This window comes from Monodon monoceros, unplaced genomic scaffold, assembly GCF_005190385.1.
Source record: "Monodon monoceros isolate NGI ecotype Baffin Bay Population unplaced genomic scaffold, NGI_Narwhal_1 Super_Scaffold_20, whole genome shotgun sequence".
In the NCBI taxonomy this organism is placed as follows: domain Eukaryota; kingdom Metazoa; phylum Chordata; class Mammalia; order Artiodactyla; family Monodontidae; genus Monodon; species Monodon monoceros.
The window spans coordinates 104,249,116-104,265,381 of NW_021703777.1; the positions used below are offsets into that span (position 1 = coordinate 104,249,116).

Genomic DNA, 16,266 nt, shown 5'->3' on the forward strand with positions numbered 1-16,266 from the left:
TAGAGATTAAGTATAGAGGCCCATGTGTAGTTTGGTATGACTGAATTTAGGTGTATATATAGGGGATAGTTTCAGAGAAATCACAGGTAGAAAGTTAGCTTAGAACCAGTTGTGAAGATAGGAAAGGGATATTCCAGTCAAACCAGAATTTCTGAACTATCATGGGGGTGTTGAAGTTTTAGGAACCCATTAAGATCTGAAGTGCAAAGTATATCACAGTCCACTTAGGCAACTAGAGTAGAAATCTTAGAGTCAAGCTTAACTTGTCCCTGTCCTTCAACTTCATATTTAATTGGCTACCAAAGCCTATACAAGCATACCTCAGAGATATTGCAGGTTCAGTTCCAGGCCACTGCAATAAAGCAAATATCACAAGAAAGCAAGTCACAAGAATTTTTTGGTTTCCTAGTACATATGAAAGTTATGTTTGTACTATACTGTAGTCTGTTAAATGTTCAATAGCAGTGTGTCTAAAAAAAATAGTGTATATAACTTAATTAAAAATACTTTATTGCTAACACATGCTAACCATCATCTGAACCTTCAGCAAGTCATTATCTTTTTGCTTGGGGAGAGTCTTTTCTCAGTGTTGAGGGCTGCTAATTGATCAGGCTCATGATTTCTGAAGGGTGGGGGCCTGTGGCAGTTTCTTAAAATAAGACAACAGTGAAGTTTGCTGTACTGATTGAATCTTTCTCTCACAAACTATTTCTCTGTAGCACACATGCTGTTTGATAGCATTTTACCCACAGTAGAATTTCTTTCCAAATTGGAGTCAGTCTTCTCAAACCTTGCCATTGCTTTATCAACTAAGTTTATGTAATATTCTAAATCCTTTGTTATCCTCAACAATCTTCACAGCATCTTCACCAGGAGTTGATTTCATATCAAGAAACCACTTTCTTTTCTCATCCATTAGAAGCAACTCCTTATCCATTAAAATTTTACCATGAGATTGCAGCAATTTAGTCACATCTTCAAGCTCCACTTCTAATTCTCTTGCTATTTCCACCACATCTGCAGTTCCTTCCTCCACTGAAATCTTGAACCCCGCAAGTTATATATGAGGATTAGAATCAGCTTCTTCCAGACTCCTGTTACTGTTGATATATGACCTCTTTCCATGAATCACAAATATTCTTAATGGCATCTAGAATGGTGAATCCTTTCCAGAAGCTTTTCAATTTAGTTTGCTTAAATCCATCAGAGGAATCACTATGTATGGCTGCTATAGCTTTAAAAAATATATTTCTTAAAGAGTAAGACTTGCAAGTCAAACTTCTTGATCCATGGGCTATAATCTCATTGTACATCTTTATGAGAGCTCTTGGGTGACCAGGTGCATTGTCAGTGAGCAGTAACATCTTGAAAGGAATCATTCTTGTGAGCTGAAAGTCACAACAGTGGGCTTAAAATATTTTGTAAACCATGTTGTAAACAGACATAGTGTCATCCAGGCTTTGTTGTTCCATTTATAGAGCACAAACAGAATAGATTTAGCATCATTCTTAAAGGCCCTAGGATTTTCAGAATGGTAAGTGAGCATTGGCTTCAACTTCAAGTCACCAGCTACATTGGCCCCTAACAAGGGAGTCAGCTTGTCCTTTGAAGCCAGGCATTTGACTTCTCCTCTCTTGCTGTGAAAGTCCTAGATGGCATCTTCCTACAAATAGAAGGCTGTTTCATCTGCATTGAAAATTTGTTGTCTAGTGTAGCCACTTCATTAATTATCTTAGCTAGATCTTCTGGATAACTTGCTGTAGCTTCTACATCAGCACTTGCTGCTTCACCTTGAATTTTTATGTTATGGAGATAACTTCTCTCCTTAAAGCTGATGAACCAAGCACTGCTAGCTTTAAACTTTTCTTCTTGCAGATTTCTCATCTCTCTCAGCCTTTACAGAATTGAAGAGAGGGCTTTGCTCTGGGTTAGGCTTTGGCTTACGGGAATGTTATGGCTGGTGTGCTCTTCTATCCAGGCCACTAAAACTTTCTCCGTATTAACAATAAGGCTGTTTTGCTTTCTTATCATTTATGTCTTCACTGGAGTAGCACTTTTAGTTTTCTTCAACTTCTTTGAATTCACAACTTGGCTGTTTGGCAGAAGAGATCCAGCTTTTGGCCTATCTTGGGTTTTGACATGCCTTCCTCACTAAACTTACTCATTTCTAGCTTTTGAACGTGAAGAATATGTGACTCTTCCTTTCACTTGTACACTTAGAGGCCATTGTAGGGTAATTAATTGGCTTAATTTCAATATTGTGTCTCAGGGAGTAGGGAGGCCCGAGGAGAGGGAGAGAGACGGGTTGGCTTGTTGGTGGACAGTCAGAACACACACAACATTTATTAAGTTCAGCATTTTATACGGACATGGCTTGTGGTACCCCCAAACAATTACAGTAGTGACATCAAAGATCACAGCCACAGATCACCATAACAAATATAATAATAAGGAAAAAGTTTGAAATACTGTGAGGATTACCAAAATGTGACACAAAGACACGAAGTGAGCAAATGCTGTTGGAAGAATGGGGCCAAGAGACGCTTGATGCAGGGTTGCCACAAACTTTCAATTTGTAAATAATGCAGTATCTGCAAAGTGCAGTAAAGGGAAGCACAATAAAATCAGGTATGCCTGTAATTCCTACCACCACAACATATCTGGAGCGCAGCCCTGTTCCTCCGTTTTGTTAGGTGCTACCAGGTAGTTCATGTTCTCATGATCTCATCTAAATTAATGTTCAAGCCTCATTTTTTCTAGTCTGTCCTTCCATTGCTGCTAAAGCTATTTTTCTAATCATAAATCTGACTCCTTTTTTTATTTAACTTTCTTTTATTCCTTTCTGGACTTCATTTCCCCAGGCATGTCTAAAAATGTGCTTTTATAATTCATTATACATGCCTCTCATAGTATTTAAACTCAATTAAAAATTTTTTGGAAAATATAAAATGGCTCAGGGATCTGTGAGCTAACCTAAGCCATTTTAGCACTTCTGAGTTCTTTTGGTAAGCATCAATAGCCTCTGTTAGAAGTAGTTAGCGGCTGTACATCCTCTCCTACATAACTTCACCACTAGGTGGTATGGTTACAAAGAAGGCAGTTCAGACTAATTCTTTCACTTTATGAATTTTATTAAGTAGGCACAGAACAGTCATGCAGCCTGTTCTTATAAGTTTGGTGAAGTCCATCCTCAAAGAGGATGCGTTACTGTGGCTGCAGGGTCAGTCAACCTTCTAGTCAAATGAGACAACAAAGTCTTCCTTTGGAGGAGGAGGGAGCACACAAAACCAAATGGAGATCTAGGTCTAGAATGCCTCTGTTCAATAGAACTTCCTGTTCTGTATAGCTGCATTATCCAACACAGTAGACAATAACCACATGCAGCTATTTGAAATGTGTCTAGTATAACTAAAGAACTGAATGTTTAATTATTTTAAATTTAAATGTTAATAGCTCTGTAGGGTTGGCAACTACTATATTGGACAGTGCTGGATTAGAAGGCTGTTCCATTGGTGTTTGGCTGCTAAGATTGCCAGATTCCAAAATTCTGCTCACACAAGGGTTGTGGCACCCATACAGTCTTTCTATACTGCCACTTATAAGCATCATTCATTTGTTAATGAAACATTTCTAAAATCCCTTAAGATGACTAACAAAGTTCTTGGTATAGATTTTGATATTTGCAATCACCTCTGGAATGTGGATTCCTGATAAAGGTATTTCAAATGCCTAGAGAGTAAAGTTTAAAAATGTATATGAAAATAGCTATATTGTGCTGTTATAGTACTATGTATGTAGTATTTTAAAATAAATGTATAGTTTATCACTCAAAGATAACTACTATTAAGATTTTTGTAGTAATTTTATACATATATTTCTATATCATTTGGGCTTTTACTCTTTAAAAAAATCTTTGCTAATATGTTACATGGAAAATAGTATTTTTTAAAAATTTGCTAATGAAAGTAAAAATTGTCCATTATTTTAAACTAGCTCTACCTTCTCTTTTATAAACTATCTTTGTGTAAATTGTGAATGCTTTTTACACAAAATCATCTATTCCTACTCCAGGCAGAATTATTCTTCTCTGTGCTTCTATATTTCTTTGTGTATGTAATATTTATCACATGTTCACTGTATACATCTGTCTTTCTTAAAAGAGATTTTTAGTGCTTAGCTAGCATGTGCCACTCATCTTACTTTTTTCAGTGCCGTAGATCTGAGTAAATATTTGTTCAAAGATAAAACAAAGAAATAGTTAAGAAACAATGTTTTCTGGCTTCCCTGGTGGCGCAGTGGTTGAGAGTCCGCCTGCCGATGCAGGGGACACGGGTTTGTGACCCGGTCCAGGAAGATCCCACATGCCGCAAAGCGGCTGGGCCCGTGAGCCATGGCCGCTGAGCCTGCGCGTCCGAAGCCTGTGCTCCGCAACGGTAGAGGCCACAACAGTGAGAGGCCCGCGTACTGCAAAAAACAAACAAACAAAAAACAAACAAACAAAAACAATGTTTCAAGCCATAATAACTTATCTCTTAAGATTGGGAGGTAAATAAGTTTTTGTTTTGTTTTACATTTTTTTTCTGCCAGAGAGGCTAAATGTAAACTTTAGGAATATGAACTCTATACAGGTTGCATTTTGACTCAATGGCTAAAGTAATCATATGCTAATAAGAGTTATATTATCAGCATATAAATAAAAGTAGAATTTTATAAACATAATCAGAATAAAATGTGACTCTCTAGAGTCACAGTAAATCTTAAATCTTAAAGGATTTTCTACACTTCTGTTTCAGGGAAAGGCAAATTTTCTCTTTAAAAGGTTATTTGCTGGCCATAAAGTCTCTGTTACAACTACTCCACTCTGCCGTAGTACCAAAGTATCCATAGACAACATGTAAATTAATGAACATGATTTTGTTCTAATAAAACTTTTTGACAGGCAGTGGGCTGGATTTGCCCTTGAGCTATAGATTACCAACATCTACTCTATGTCTTTAACTAGAGATATAGACAGTTAATTCAACAGAGAAATAGCTTAAAAAGGGTTCAAATATTGTGACATGAGTAATTCTTTCCTTTGTTATTTAAATGAAGATAGGAGATAAACACTCATTTTTTTTTTTTCTTTTAAGCTCACCAGCATCAATGCTATAGAGATTTTCATAGTGGTTTTTTTTTTTTTTTCCGTACGCAGACCTCTCACTGTTGTGGCCTCTCCCGTTGCGGAGCACAGGCTCCAGACGCGCAGGCTTAGTGGCCATGGCTCACGGGCCCAGCCGCTCCGCAGCATGTGGGATCTTCCCGGACTGGGGCACGAACCCGTGTCCCCGCATCGGCAGGCGGACTCTCAACCACTGCGCCACCAGGGAAGCCCTCATAGTGTATTTTTACTTCTGATGTCTATCCATTTATAAATATTTTTAGGAGAGAAAAAGGAGAAAAAACAACAACCAGCAGGAGGAAGTGCTGACTCTAAGCCTATTGATGTATCCCGTCTGGATCTTCGAATTGGTTGTATCATCACTGCCAGAAAACACCCTGATGCAGATTCTTTGTATGTAGAAGAGGTAGATGTTGGAGAAACAGCCTTAAGAACAGTTGTCAGTGGCCTGGTGAATCATGTTCCTCTTGAACAGGTAATCTGTATAGCTAAAATTATTTCTACATATACATTTCACCTTCATTCCCTCTTTCTTAATGTTTTTTCATGTAATTTTGTATCATACTGCACAACGTGAGCCAGTATTGATTAATTCAGTTGATTGGTTTGAATGTAATGAATTCCACCAAAAAGTGCATAAAACTAGCAAAAACTTGCAAAACATCTGTAAATTAAGATCAAATTCAGGAACATAGAAAGAAGAAATGATATGTTATTTTTTTCTCAATTTTTAAAAATGTTTTTAGTTTGGTATTTAACATCATTGTTCCATCATGGAATTTTATTCCTTGATTTTTAAAATCATTGTTATGTAACTCAGAAAGCACCAATCTAAAATTAAGAAAGCAAGTTTTATTTCTTTATAACTCAAGAAATATTTTCATACCTGAAGAGGAAAGAGGAGAGGGGATCATGAAGATTGAACTTGCAATTTTTAATGGTATTCCTTTATTCATTAAAAATTTGATGTTTTGGGGCTTCCCTGGTGGCACAGTGGTTGAGAGTCCGCCTGCCAATGCAGGGGACACGGGTTCGTGCCCCAGTCCGGGAAGATCCCACATGCTGCGGAGCGGCTAGGCCCGTGAGCCATGGCCGCTGAGCCTGCGTGTCTGGAGCCTGTGCTCCGCAACGGGAGAGGCCACAACAGTGAGAGGCCTGCGTACCGCAAAAAGAAATTGATGTTTTGTATTTTATTATTTAGATATTTAAATGTATCTATATTTCCAGTGACCATGGAACGAATCAAAGACAGTAATAGTTTTTAATTTGCTCTTTCTAGACATCTTCTGTAGTAATTTGCATCATTTACCTATCTCCTCTGCCCCATAGTGCTTGAGATATTGCAAAGACCATAGACTTCAGCATTAAAATAGTTCTGCCTCTCAGTCCTTTGCCAACTTTGTTGCTTATTGGCTTTGTGAACTTGTGTAAATTCCTACATTTATTCATTCCTATTTCTAGATGCTAATATTTATTGAGCACCTATACTGTGCCAGGAACTATTCTAGGCAAGTGAATTAAAATAGAAAGATAGATAGATAGATAGATAGATTTGCTTAAAAAAACAAAAAGCCCTGCCTTTGTGAAGCTTATATCCCTATGAGGGAGTCAGAAAATCATAATATATAGTGTGTTAAATGGTGATAAATATCAGGAGAAAAATGAAGTAGGGAAAGAATCTAGGAAGTATTGAGACTAGGAAGATGTTGTCATTTATATAAAGTGGCCATGGAAGACCAAAGAAAGTGATATTTAAGTAAAGGTCTAAGAAAATGAAGAAAGCAAGTCATTCTGTCTGGTGGGAGAGCATTTTCAGGCAGCCCTGAGTCAGAAGTATTCTTGGGATGTTCAAAGAACAGCAGGAGGCCAGTGTCACTGTAGCAGACTAAATAAGGGGAAATGTCATGGGAGATGAAATCAGAGATAAAGATGCCAAATGATATAGGGTATTAGAGATCATTGTAAAAACGTGGGCTTTTATTCTGAGTGAGATGAAAGCCATTGGAGGATTTTTGAGCTAAGGGGTAATGTGCTCTGTGTCACATATTAGTAGTATCATCCGGTTGCTTTGTGGAGGGGAGAAAGATGGAATTAAGGAAATCAGTGAAGAAATTTCTCTTATCTGTGAAAAAAAGACTTGGCACATGTGTGTGCTTTTTCTTTCTAACATCCGTTTTGTATAGGACCAGGGCTCCTTTATAACTACTTATGAAGTTAGGTTCATAAGGAGCCCTGGAGAAAAGAACCAACTGATCTTGAGCCAGCTCAAATTGGAAAAACTCCTCCTCCTTGGGGCTTCAACGTTTTTGTTCTCATAAGTTACAGACTTTTTCTTCTCTTCCAGAAGCTATCATTCACAGCCATAAGCAAAGTTATTTATGTACACATCTGTATCTAACCCAACAAGTCAGTACTAGTAAGCAGTCTATAAAGTAATAGCACTTAGCTCCCCAAAACTGCATACCAAATTTTGTACATTTGTTTATTTTTCTAAGGTAAAGGTCCACAGCTCTCATCTGATTCTTAACAGATTGCATCTAGCTAACCCTGTTGTTTTTCTTATACATATTTGCTATAACTTTTCTTTTGAAGTTCCCATATATGTGGCATTTTACAGTTATTTGTTTGAAGACAATAAGAATTCATGAAGACCTCCAAAATGGGGGCCTTTTAAATTTGAGTCTTAGGCTAATTTTTTTTAATCATAGAATTTGGTAGTAAATTTGAAGTTTACAGAAATTTTTATGTACTTCTTTAACAAATTATAGAAATAGCCGTAATTGTTCATTGTAGTGTGCACAATGCTTGAATTGTTAAATGATCAGTATTTTTTAACTTAGGAAATGAACCTTGCATAGTATTGGAAATGATCAAACATATAGTAGAAAAAATGTGCATTTATTTTAGTGCTAATGATAAGCTAAATACTTATTTACATGTTGTGATTTAATCCTTGTGACAAGTCTTTAATATCATTTCCCTCCTTTTGTGAGGAAACAGGGAGATCAACTTTATACAGCCTCATTGCTAGTACATGGCAGATTAAATTCAAAACCAAATCTGTTTCACTCAGCCATTTATTTATATTTAAGTGAAATATTATTGCCTCTGCTGTTTGATCTCTAATGCATTGTCAATTTGTAGAATTTTTTTTCATGTTGATATAAGACTTCTTAACAACATAAAAGATTTTGGACACAGATAAGGATAAAAACAGCCACAAAAATAGGACATTTGATATTTAGCATATTAGGTGTACCTTAATGTATTCTAGATAAGATTATTCTAAATCTCTAGACATCTTTAATCATCAATTTATATTTCACACAGATGCAAAATCGGATGGTGATTTTACTTTGTAACCTGAAACCTGCAAAGATGAGGGGAGTAGTATCTCAGGCAATGGTGATGTGTGCTAGTTCACCAGACAAAGTTGAAATCTTGGCACCTCCTAATGGGTCTGTTCCTGGAGACAGAATTACCTTTGATGCTTTCCCTGGTAAGTGTTTGTTAGTCATTATTTAAAATAGTTTGGGAATCATTGTTCTCAAAGCTATGCTTGGAATGTTTAAATTTAAAGTCAATCCTGTAAATGACTTGTAAGACTTTACATTAGATGATCATTATTAGTGATATTATTGAGTTTATTGAGATTGACTCAAGATGGCACAACTATTCCGTCCCCATGAACACTCAAATTTCATAAAACACCAGAGAGATTTTACCGTAAGTGAAATACTAATTTTGATACCTCCATAGCAGAAGTGTCATAAGAATAGAGAACCAGTTAATGTGCTACAAAATCATTTAAGCTGTAGATTATCTCAGAATGCAACACAGAAAGATGAAGAGATGAAGAGGGAGGGGGAAATGCATAATTCTCTAAGTCGGTCTAGTAATATACTTGCATATGCTTTTACTAGACTTGAGGATTTAGAGGAAATCTCTAAGTAGAAATTCATATTTATTTTAATAATCTAAGAGGAAAGTTCATTTCATATTGCTTCTTTTCTGTAGTAAAATGCTCCTGAGATGGATGAAACTTCATAATGCATGAGAACATTTCTTCAAATAGGTCTTTGAAGCAGTAAAGAAAGGATGCTTGGCAGATGTAGAATAAATATTTCTTTCATAAAAGTTGAAGACCTCATAAGAGGAAAAACAGAAATTAAAAGACTGTATTTACAGAGGATGTTCATTTGCCTAGAGTAAGGAAAAGCAGAAATAAATTAGGATAACAAGTAGAATTAGGTTTAAAAGTCAAAATTTATTTGGAGATGTATTTATGAAAACTAATGAATTTTAATGGAATAGCAAGGCTGATATGATTATTAGGCCTGTTTTTTTAATCCTGTGTTAACTGTGTTTGATGATATATTAAGACACAAAGAATTTTAACATTGGAATAATAAGATTTTTAAAAATGGATGAAAGCATGGGTAACTCCCATGAAACTCAGCTCCCAACTCCTAATAAAAAGTATACTAATCTAAAAAACATGGGATTGTTTAACAAGTATGTGTGACTTTGAATCCATGTGTATGTCTTGAACCTTGGTAGATTGAAGATCATGATGGTCTGTGCTCTGAGAACTTTTTTTGGTAAAGCAGGTTTTGGGAAAATCCCAGTCTCAGTCATTTTTCAAAGCAGCATGATAGCTTTTGGTTCTAGGAGCACACACGATCACCACTCTACTTACCAGGGTATCAAAACACTTAGTCAAACCTCATGCTTTTGGGTAGGCCGTCATGTGTATACCTGACAAACCTGAAATTCTATTTCACCAAGTTGGAATGGAATGAAAATAGAAGCAAACTTTTTCTTTTAAGATTCAGCACACATTGAAGAAAAAAAATAAAAATCTTGGTTTACCCTTTCAGATTAAAATTTGCCTTCCTTTTTATTTAAATATTTAAGATGAATACATTTTAAGTTTTATTTTTTGATATAAATTGTAGAGTCAGATGTTTAGAACTGGAAGAAATCATCTACTTTAACCCACTATTTTACAAATTTGGAAACTGAGACCCAATAATACTTAAGTTACTTGCTTAAGGTTATACAGAGTTTGTAGAAGGATCAAACCGTAGATGTGCCTGAATCTCTAATACTGTCAGCATTTTTGTTGATTGTTGCTTGCTGTGAATTCATATGGGCTATTTCATTAGAGAAGGCTTATAGTTCTTTTATTTCTGTGAGAGCTTTCATTCCCTTATCTTATAGAATTAACAGATAAATATTTAAGCACTTAAATCAGTTTAGAGTTAACAGATAAATATTTCAACACTTGAATCAGTTATTATCTGGATGTTACTGTTAACGTATATTGAAATTTTTTTTTTTAAGTTACTCAGTGATTTAGCATTAGAGATGCTAATAGCCCAGTGTGGATTTCTTGCTTTTACTATATTTTTGAATCTTCCAATCTGTTCGGCTGTTTGTGTGTTTATGTTTACATCATTCCAAAGTCTGATATTTCTTTCATATTCATAGTTTCTCCTTGTGCCTTACCACATGAATATGTAGCTAACATATAAAAAAATTTGTAAAGTGAAAGGGAAAAACCTAACATTAAAGTAGCCTATGAGGTTGTTAGAATTATTCTCTTATAACTTATAAAATGCTTAACCAAGCTGAACAGCATCGAATAATTGATAAACTTGGGGACATGAGGTCTGTTAGTACTCATCCTACTTATGCTTCCACATAGCTTACTGCTTCTGTAGCAGTAAATCTAAAAGGAAATAAGAGTTAATACTATGTATGCAACAGACCATTAGTCTTATTGTTTGTTTGTTTGTTTTCCTTTTCCCAGAGAGAGCCATGATTTATCAGTACTGTATTTTTCAGCATATGTTCTACATTTTAAAGCTTAAGGTGTCTGCTGGTATATTTTGATGTTCACTTGATATGCTCAGTGTCTAGAGATTTACCTTTTATGTTATATATATTAAGTGTGGTATAGAAATTGCAACTGGGGCTCAAACCTTTGAATTGCTATTTGGCTTTGAATAACTATTTTCTCCAACTACAAAACCATCACTTCCATAGAGTTTAGAAGATGCCAAATAATATTTTTATAACAATGGCTAAAAACTCTCCCCACTACTTTTTAAAATCTTAAATGTGTGAAGCCATAAATTTTAGTATTTAAATATGGTAACTGGTCCCTAAAGCATCAAGCAACTGAAAACAATATTATGAGATAAAGGCATTGATATTTTTTTTTTTTGAGAATGCACTGGTTTTGTTCTAATAATAAATGAGAATTTGCATTCAGACTTCTAACTTCTAAGATCATGCTTATTTCTGTTAATATTGAGTCTTATTAGTAATTATGAGTTTATGGTTAATCTCAAAGCATGTATGATATGTGAAGGTCTTTAGCTTCTGGACCCACTTATTCTTTAAAAATAAATTGGGGTTTTTTTTGGTATTGAGTGATTTGAGTTTTTTATATATTTTGGATATCAGCCCCTTATCAGTAAGTTTGCAAACATCTCTCATTCAGTTGGTTGCCTTTTTGTTTTGTTGATGGTTTACTTTGCTCTGCAAAAACTTTTTAGTTTGATGTAGTCCCATTTGTTTGTTTTTGCTTTTGTTGCCCTTGCCTGAGGACAGACATTCAAAAAACTATTGCTAAGACCGACCTCAAAGAGTTTACTGCCTGTGTTTCCTTCTAGGTGTTTTATGGTTTCAGGACTTACATTTAAGTCTTTAATCCATTTTGAGTTTATTACTGTATATAGTGTAAGAAAGTGGTCAAGTTTGATTCTTTTGCATGTAGCTGTCCAGTTTTCCCAACACCATTTATAGAAGAGACTATCTCTTCCCCATTGTATATTCTTGCCTCCTTTGTTATAGATTGATGCTATGAGTGTCAGTTTATTTCTGGGCTCTCAATTCTTTTCTATTCATCTATGTGTCTGTTTTTGTGGCAGTACCATCCTGTTTTGATTACTACAGCTTTGTAATATAGTTTCAAGTTCGGTGTAGTTTCAGGTGTGACCCCTCCTTGTTCTTTCTCAAAATAGCTTTGGCTATTCGAGGTCTTTTGTGTTTCCATACACATTTTAGGATTATTTATTCTACTTCTATGAAAAATGCTGCAGGTATTTTGACAGAGATTGCATTGAATCCATAGATTGCTTAGGGTAGTATGGACCTTTTAGCAACATTGATTCTTCCAATCTGTGAGCACAGTATAGCTTTCCATTTATTTGTGTCATCTTCAGTTTCTTTCCTCAGTGACAAAGAGTTTTCAGAGTCAGGTGTTTCTACTCCTTGGTTAAATTTAGTCCTAGATATTTTATTCTTTTTGATGCAGTTGTAAATGGGGCAAGGATGTAGAAAAAAGGGAACCTTTCTACACTGTTGGTGGGAATGTAAATTGTTGCAGCCACTATGGAAAACAGTATGGAGGTTCCTCAAAAAACTAAAGGTGGAATTACCATATGGTCCAGAAATTTCACTTCTGGTTATTTATCTGAAAAAAATAAAAACACTAACTCGGAAAACACCCCTGTGTTCATTGTAGCAGTATTTACAATAGCCAAGATATGGAAGCAGCCCAAGTGTCCATCGATAGATAAATGGATAAAGAAAATGTGGTGTCTTTGTGTGGTGTGTGTGTGCGCACGTGCGCGTATGCCCGCACACACACACACACACACAATGGAATATTACTCAACCATTAAAAAGAATGAAATCTTTGTGGACTTTGAGGGTGTTATGCTTATTAGTGAAATAAGTCAGAGAAAGACAAATACCATATGATTTCACTTATATGTGGAATCTGAAAACCACAGCAAACAAAACAAAACAGAGATTCATAGATACAGAGAACAAAGTGATAGCTGCTAGAGGGGAGGAGGGTGGGGAGACGGATGAAATAGGTGAAGGAGATTAAGAGGTACAAACTTCCGGCTATAAAATAAGTAAGTCATGGGGATGTAATGTATACATAGGGAGTACAGTCAATAATATTGTAACAACTTTGTATGGTGACGGACAGTAAATGATCTTATTGCAGTGGTCATTTCATAATGTATAAAAATATCTAATCACTGTGTTGTACACCTGAAACTAATATACTTTCTTTAAATTAAAAAAAACAGCCTGTCTATATTTGATTCTCTTCCTTAAAACCTATTTCAATCAGGCTTCTCTCTCCACTGTTCCACCAGAATTGCTCTGGTCAAGATCACCAATTTACTCCCTGTAGCTAAATCCATGGCTAGTTAGTTCTCAGTCCTTTTCTTAATTAACTTTAACTTGGCTTCTGACACCACACTTGCATGGTGGTCCTCATGCTTCATTGGCTGCTCTGCTCATCTCCTTTGCTGATTCTTCCTCACCTCCCTGACCTCTTAATTGGAGTACCTCAGACCTTGATCCTTGACCTCTTCTCTTTTTCCATGCTTGGCCTCTTTTTCTTTCCATGTTCATTCCTTTGGCTATTTTATTCAGTCACTTGTCCAGCTGCCTACGAGATTTCTTCACTAACATGTCCCAGGGGAGAAGAATGTATATACCAGTCTTCTCCCTAGATTTCCCTTTTCCATACATCTTCTTCAGAAAATCCTAGTGGCTGTACCTTCTGAACATATCTAGAGTGGTTCTCATCATCTCTGCCTCTACCACTTTGGTCCTGACACCAACGTCTGTTATCCAGGTAACTGCAAAAGTTTTCTAACTGATCGCTTTGCTTTTGCCCTTGCCCTTCTTCCGTCTGTTTTCAGTTATAGCCTACAGAGTGATGTAGGTCAGATATGTTAGTCCTCTGCAAAAAACTATTAAAAAGCTTTCCATTTGACCCAGAATACAGATACAGGTCCTTACAATGGCCTCTCATTACTTCATTAACCTCATGTACTTCAGCTCCTCCTCAATCACCCTAGTTGAGCCACTGGCTCTTTCTCCAGGTAGCTACATGGCTTGGTCCCTCATCTTATTCATATCTTTCAAATGTCTCCTTATTTGTTTTATTTTTCTCCATAACACTTATCATCAGATATACTGTACATTATATATTATCTGCCCACATGGAAATGTAAGCATCATGAAATCAAGATTTTTGTTGTTGTTGTTATTATTCACTACTATATTCCTAGCATCCAGAAAAATGTCAGGCATAGAGTAGGTCAGTAAGTTGGTTAATGAATAAATAGAAAGAAACATACTAGTAAAACATGTTTTAAAGAACTCCCAAAACTCTCCAGTATTTGAAGAACAGACCTGAGGATCCATCTTCATTATTTCTAAGATCATTCCTATCAAATCAACAAACCACTTTTCTCTGTTGATTAGCTCTGTAAAATTAATTGACCCCTGTTTGCAAAGTTATACTTTAGTCTTTGCATCACAAAAGGTGATAGTTACAATTATTATAGTTCAAAAACTCAATTAATGAAACAAAATAATTAAGTTGGTGCTAAGCTTTTCATGGTCCTGACAGATATCCTGGAAGCTGATGATTCTGGAATTTATGTTTATTGCTTTTTGTAGTTTTTAAATGCTGAGATGGTAGTCACAGCTTTTTACATCTGTACAGACTCCTTTCTGAACTAGTTCATGTTGCCTATGTGTTTTGTTTAGATTGAGTTATCTTAAAGTAATCTCTGAATGATTAGTTCTCTTACAATACGTGTAACCATTTCCACATGGTGATTATTGGCATGTGTTTAGCAATTACAGAGACTCTACAGTTTTCAGCTTTAAGAACTTTTATTGATCTCATCACTTTGTTTGGATAGCCATGCCAAAAAAAGAAAGGGGGGGGGAAATTAGGAAAATAAGATTTAGAAGAGGGATATAACACAGAGGAATGATGAAAGGCTTCTCTGGAAATAGAGTTCATTTTTAAAAATTGTTTAAAATATTAGGTATGCTTTTTTGTGGGAGGTGATTTAAACTTTCCTTTTAAACTTGCTTTATACCTTACCAAATAATGTATTATTGAGAAACATGAATAAACTACAAGGTTAACACTCCATCCAAGACTTTTCAGCTCTGATTTATATTCAGTGATCATAATTTGGCAAGTTTTAATTACAGTCTCAAAATTTTAGTTGTCTGAATCATTATTTCGTTTACTGACTTGTTAAAGTCTTACAGCCACATTTGGAATGTTCAGGTATTGAGCCTGATGTGTTAAAAGCAACAATCAAGAGTTGAAGGTTCTTCTCGTAGTTTCTAGTTCATTTTTAGTTAAAATCTTTATCCCTTGAAAATTATTACAGTCTTATGTAAGAAGTTTAAAACCTTCAGATCTTGTTCTGCAAGTACTGGGTGACCTAGGAACCTTTCTGAGCCTCAGCTTTTTCATCTGTCAGAAAGGCTTTTTTTTTTTTTTTTTTTTGCGGTACGCGGGCCTCTGTTGTGGCCTCTCCCATTGCAGAGCACAGGCTCCGGACGCGCAGGCTCAGCAGCCATGGCTCACGGGCCTAGCCGCTCCGCGGCATGTGGGATCTTCCCGGACCGGGGCACGAACCCGTGTCCCCGCATCGGCAGGCGGACTCTCAACCACTGCGCCACCAGGGAAGCCCAAGGAAAGCTTTGTAATGGTATGTATTTCTTGTGAGTTTTGTGAGGTTTATCTTTTGAAACACTTAGCTACCTGCCTGATGTTTTAAGCTCTTAGCTATTACTTTTGTGCCTCTATTTCCTCATCTGTAAAGCGGGGGTAATTAATAGTATTTATTTAGTATACTGAGAGGATTAAATGAGTAAATATATGTAAAGCACATAGTGCAGTGACTGGCACATAGTAAGCACTATGTAAGTGTAGTGTTATGTATTATAATGATTATTATTTTCTATACATATCAGTGTCTTCCTAGATCTGACAAGCTTAAGTTTGTGCTGCACCACAGCTTGTTGTACTTGGGGCTTATGTCTGCATTCAGCAAAAATTTACCCACACAATCTATGGTCTTGATAAGAAGCTTTTACACAAACCTGAGACAATCTGCTTCTTGAATTCATTATCAGTTTGGGAATATCTTTTTTGGGGTTCAAGGTGGGGCGATCCAGAGTTAGTACTCAGGCCCCCCTGAACAGTGTGTCTGGTCTCAGCTTTTACAGAATTCTGGAATGCCCACTTC

General features: G+C 36.0%; 1 protein-coding gene across 2 annotated transcripts in view; it reads left to right on the forward strand.

Moving 5' to 3' along the window:
• Positions 1-16,266, forward strand: part of AIMP1 (aminoacyl tRNA synthetase complex interacting multifunctional protein 1) — a 37,944-nt gene that overhangs the window by 18,623 nt on the left and 3,055 nt on the right. For both annotated transcript variants that reach the window (XM_029235842.1, XM_029235843.1), the window contains exons 5-6: positions 5,425-5,636; positions 8,492-8,660. In XM_029235842.1, the coding sequence (XP_029091675.1) occupies positions 5,425-5,636; positions 8,492-8,660 (381 nt within the window). The remainder of the gene's footprint in view (positions 1-5,424; positions 5,637-8,491; positions 8,661-16,266) is intronic.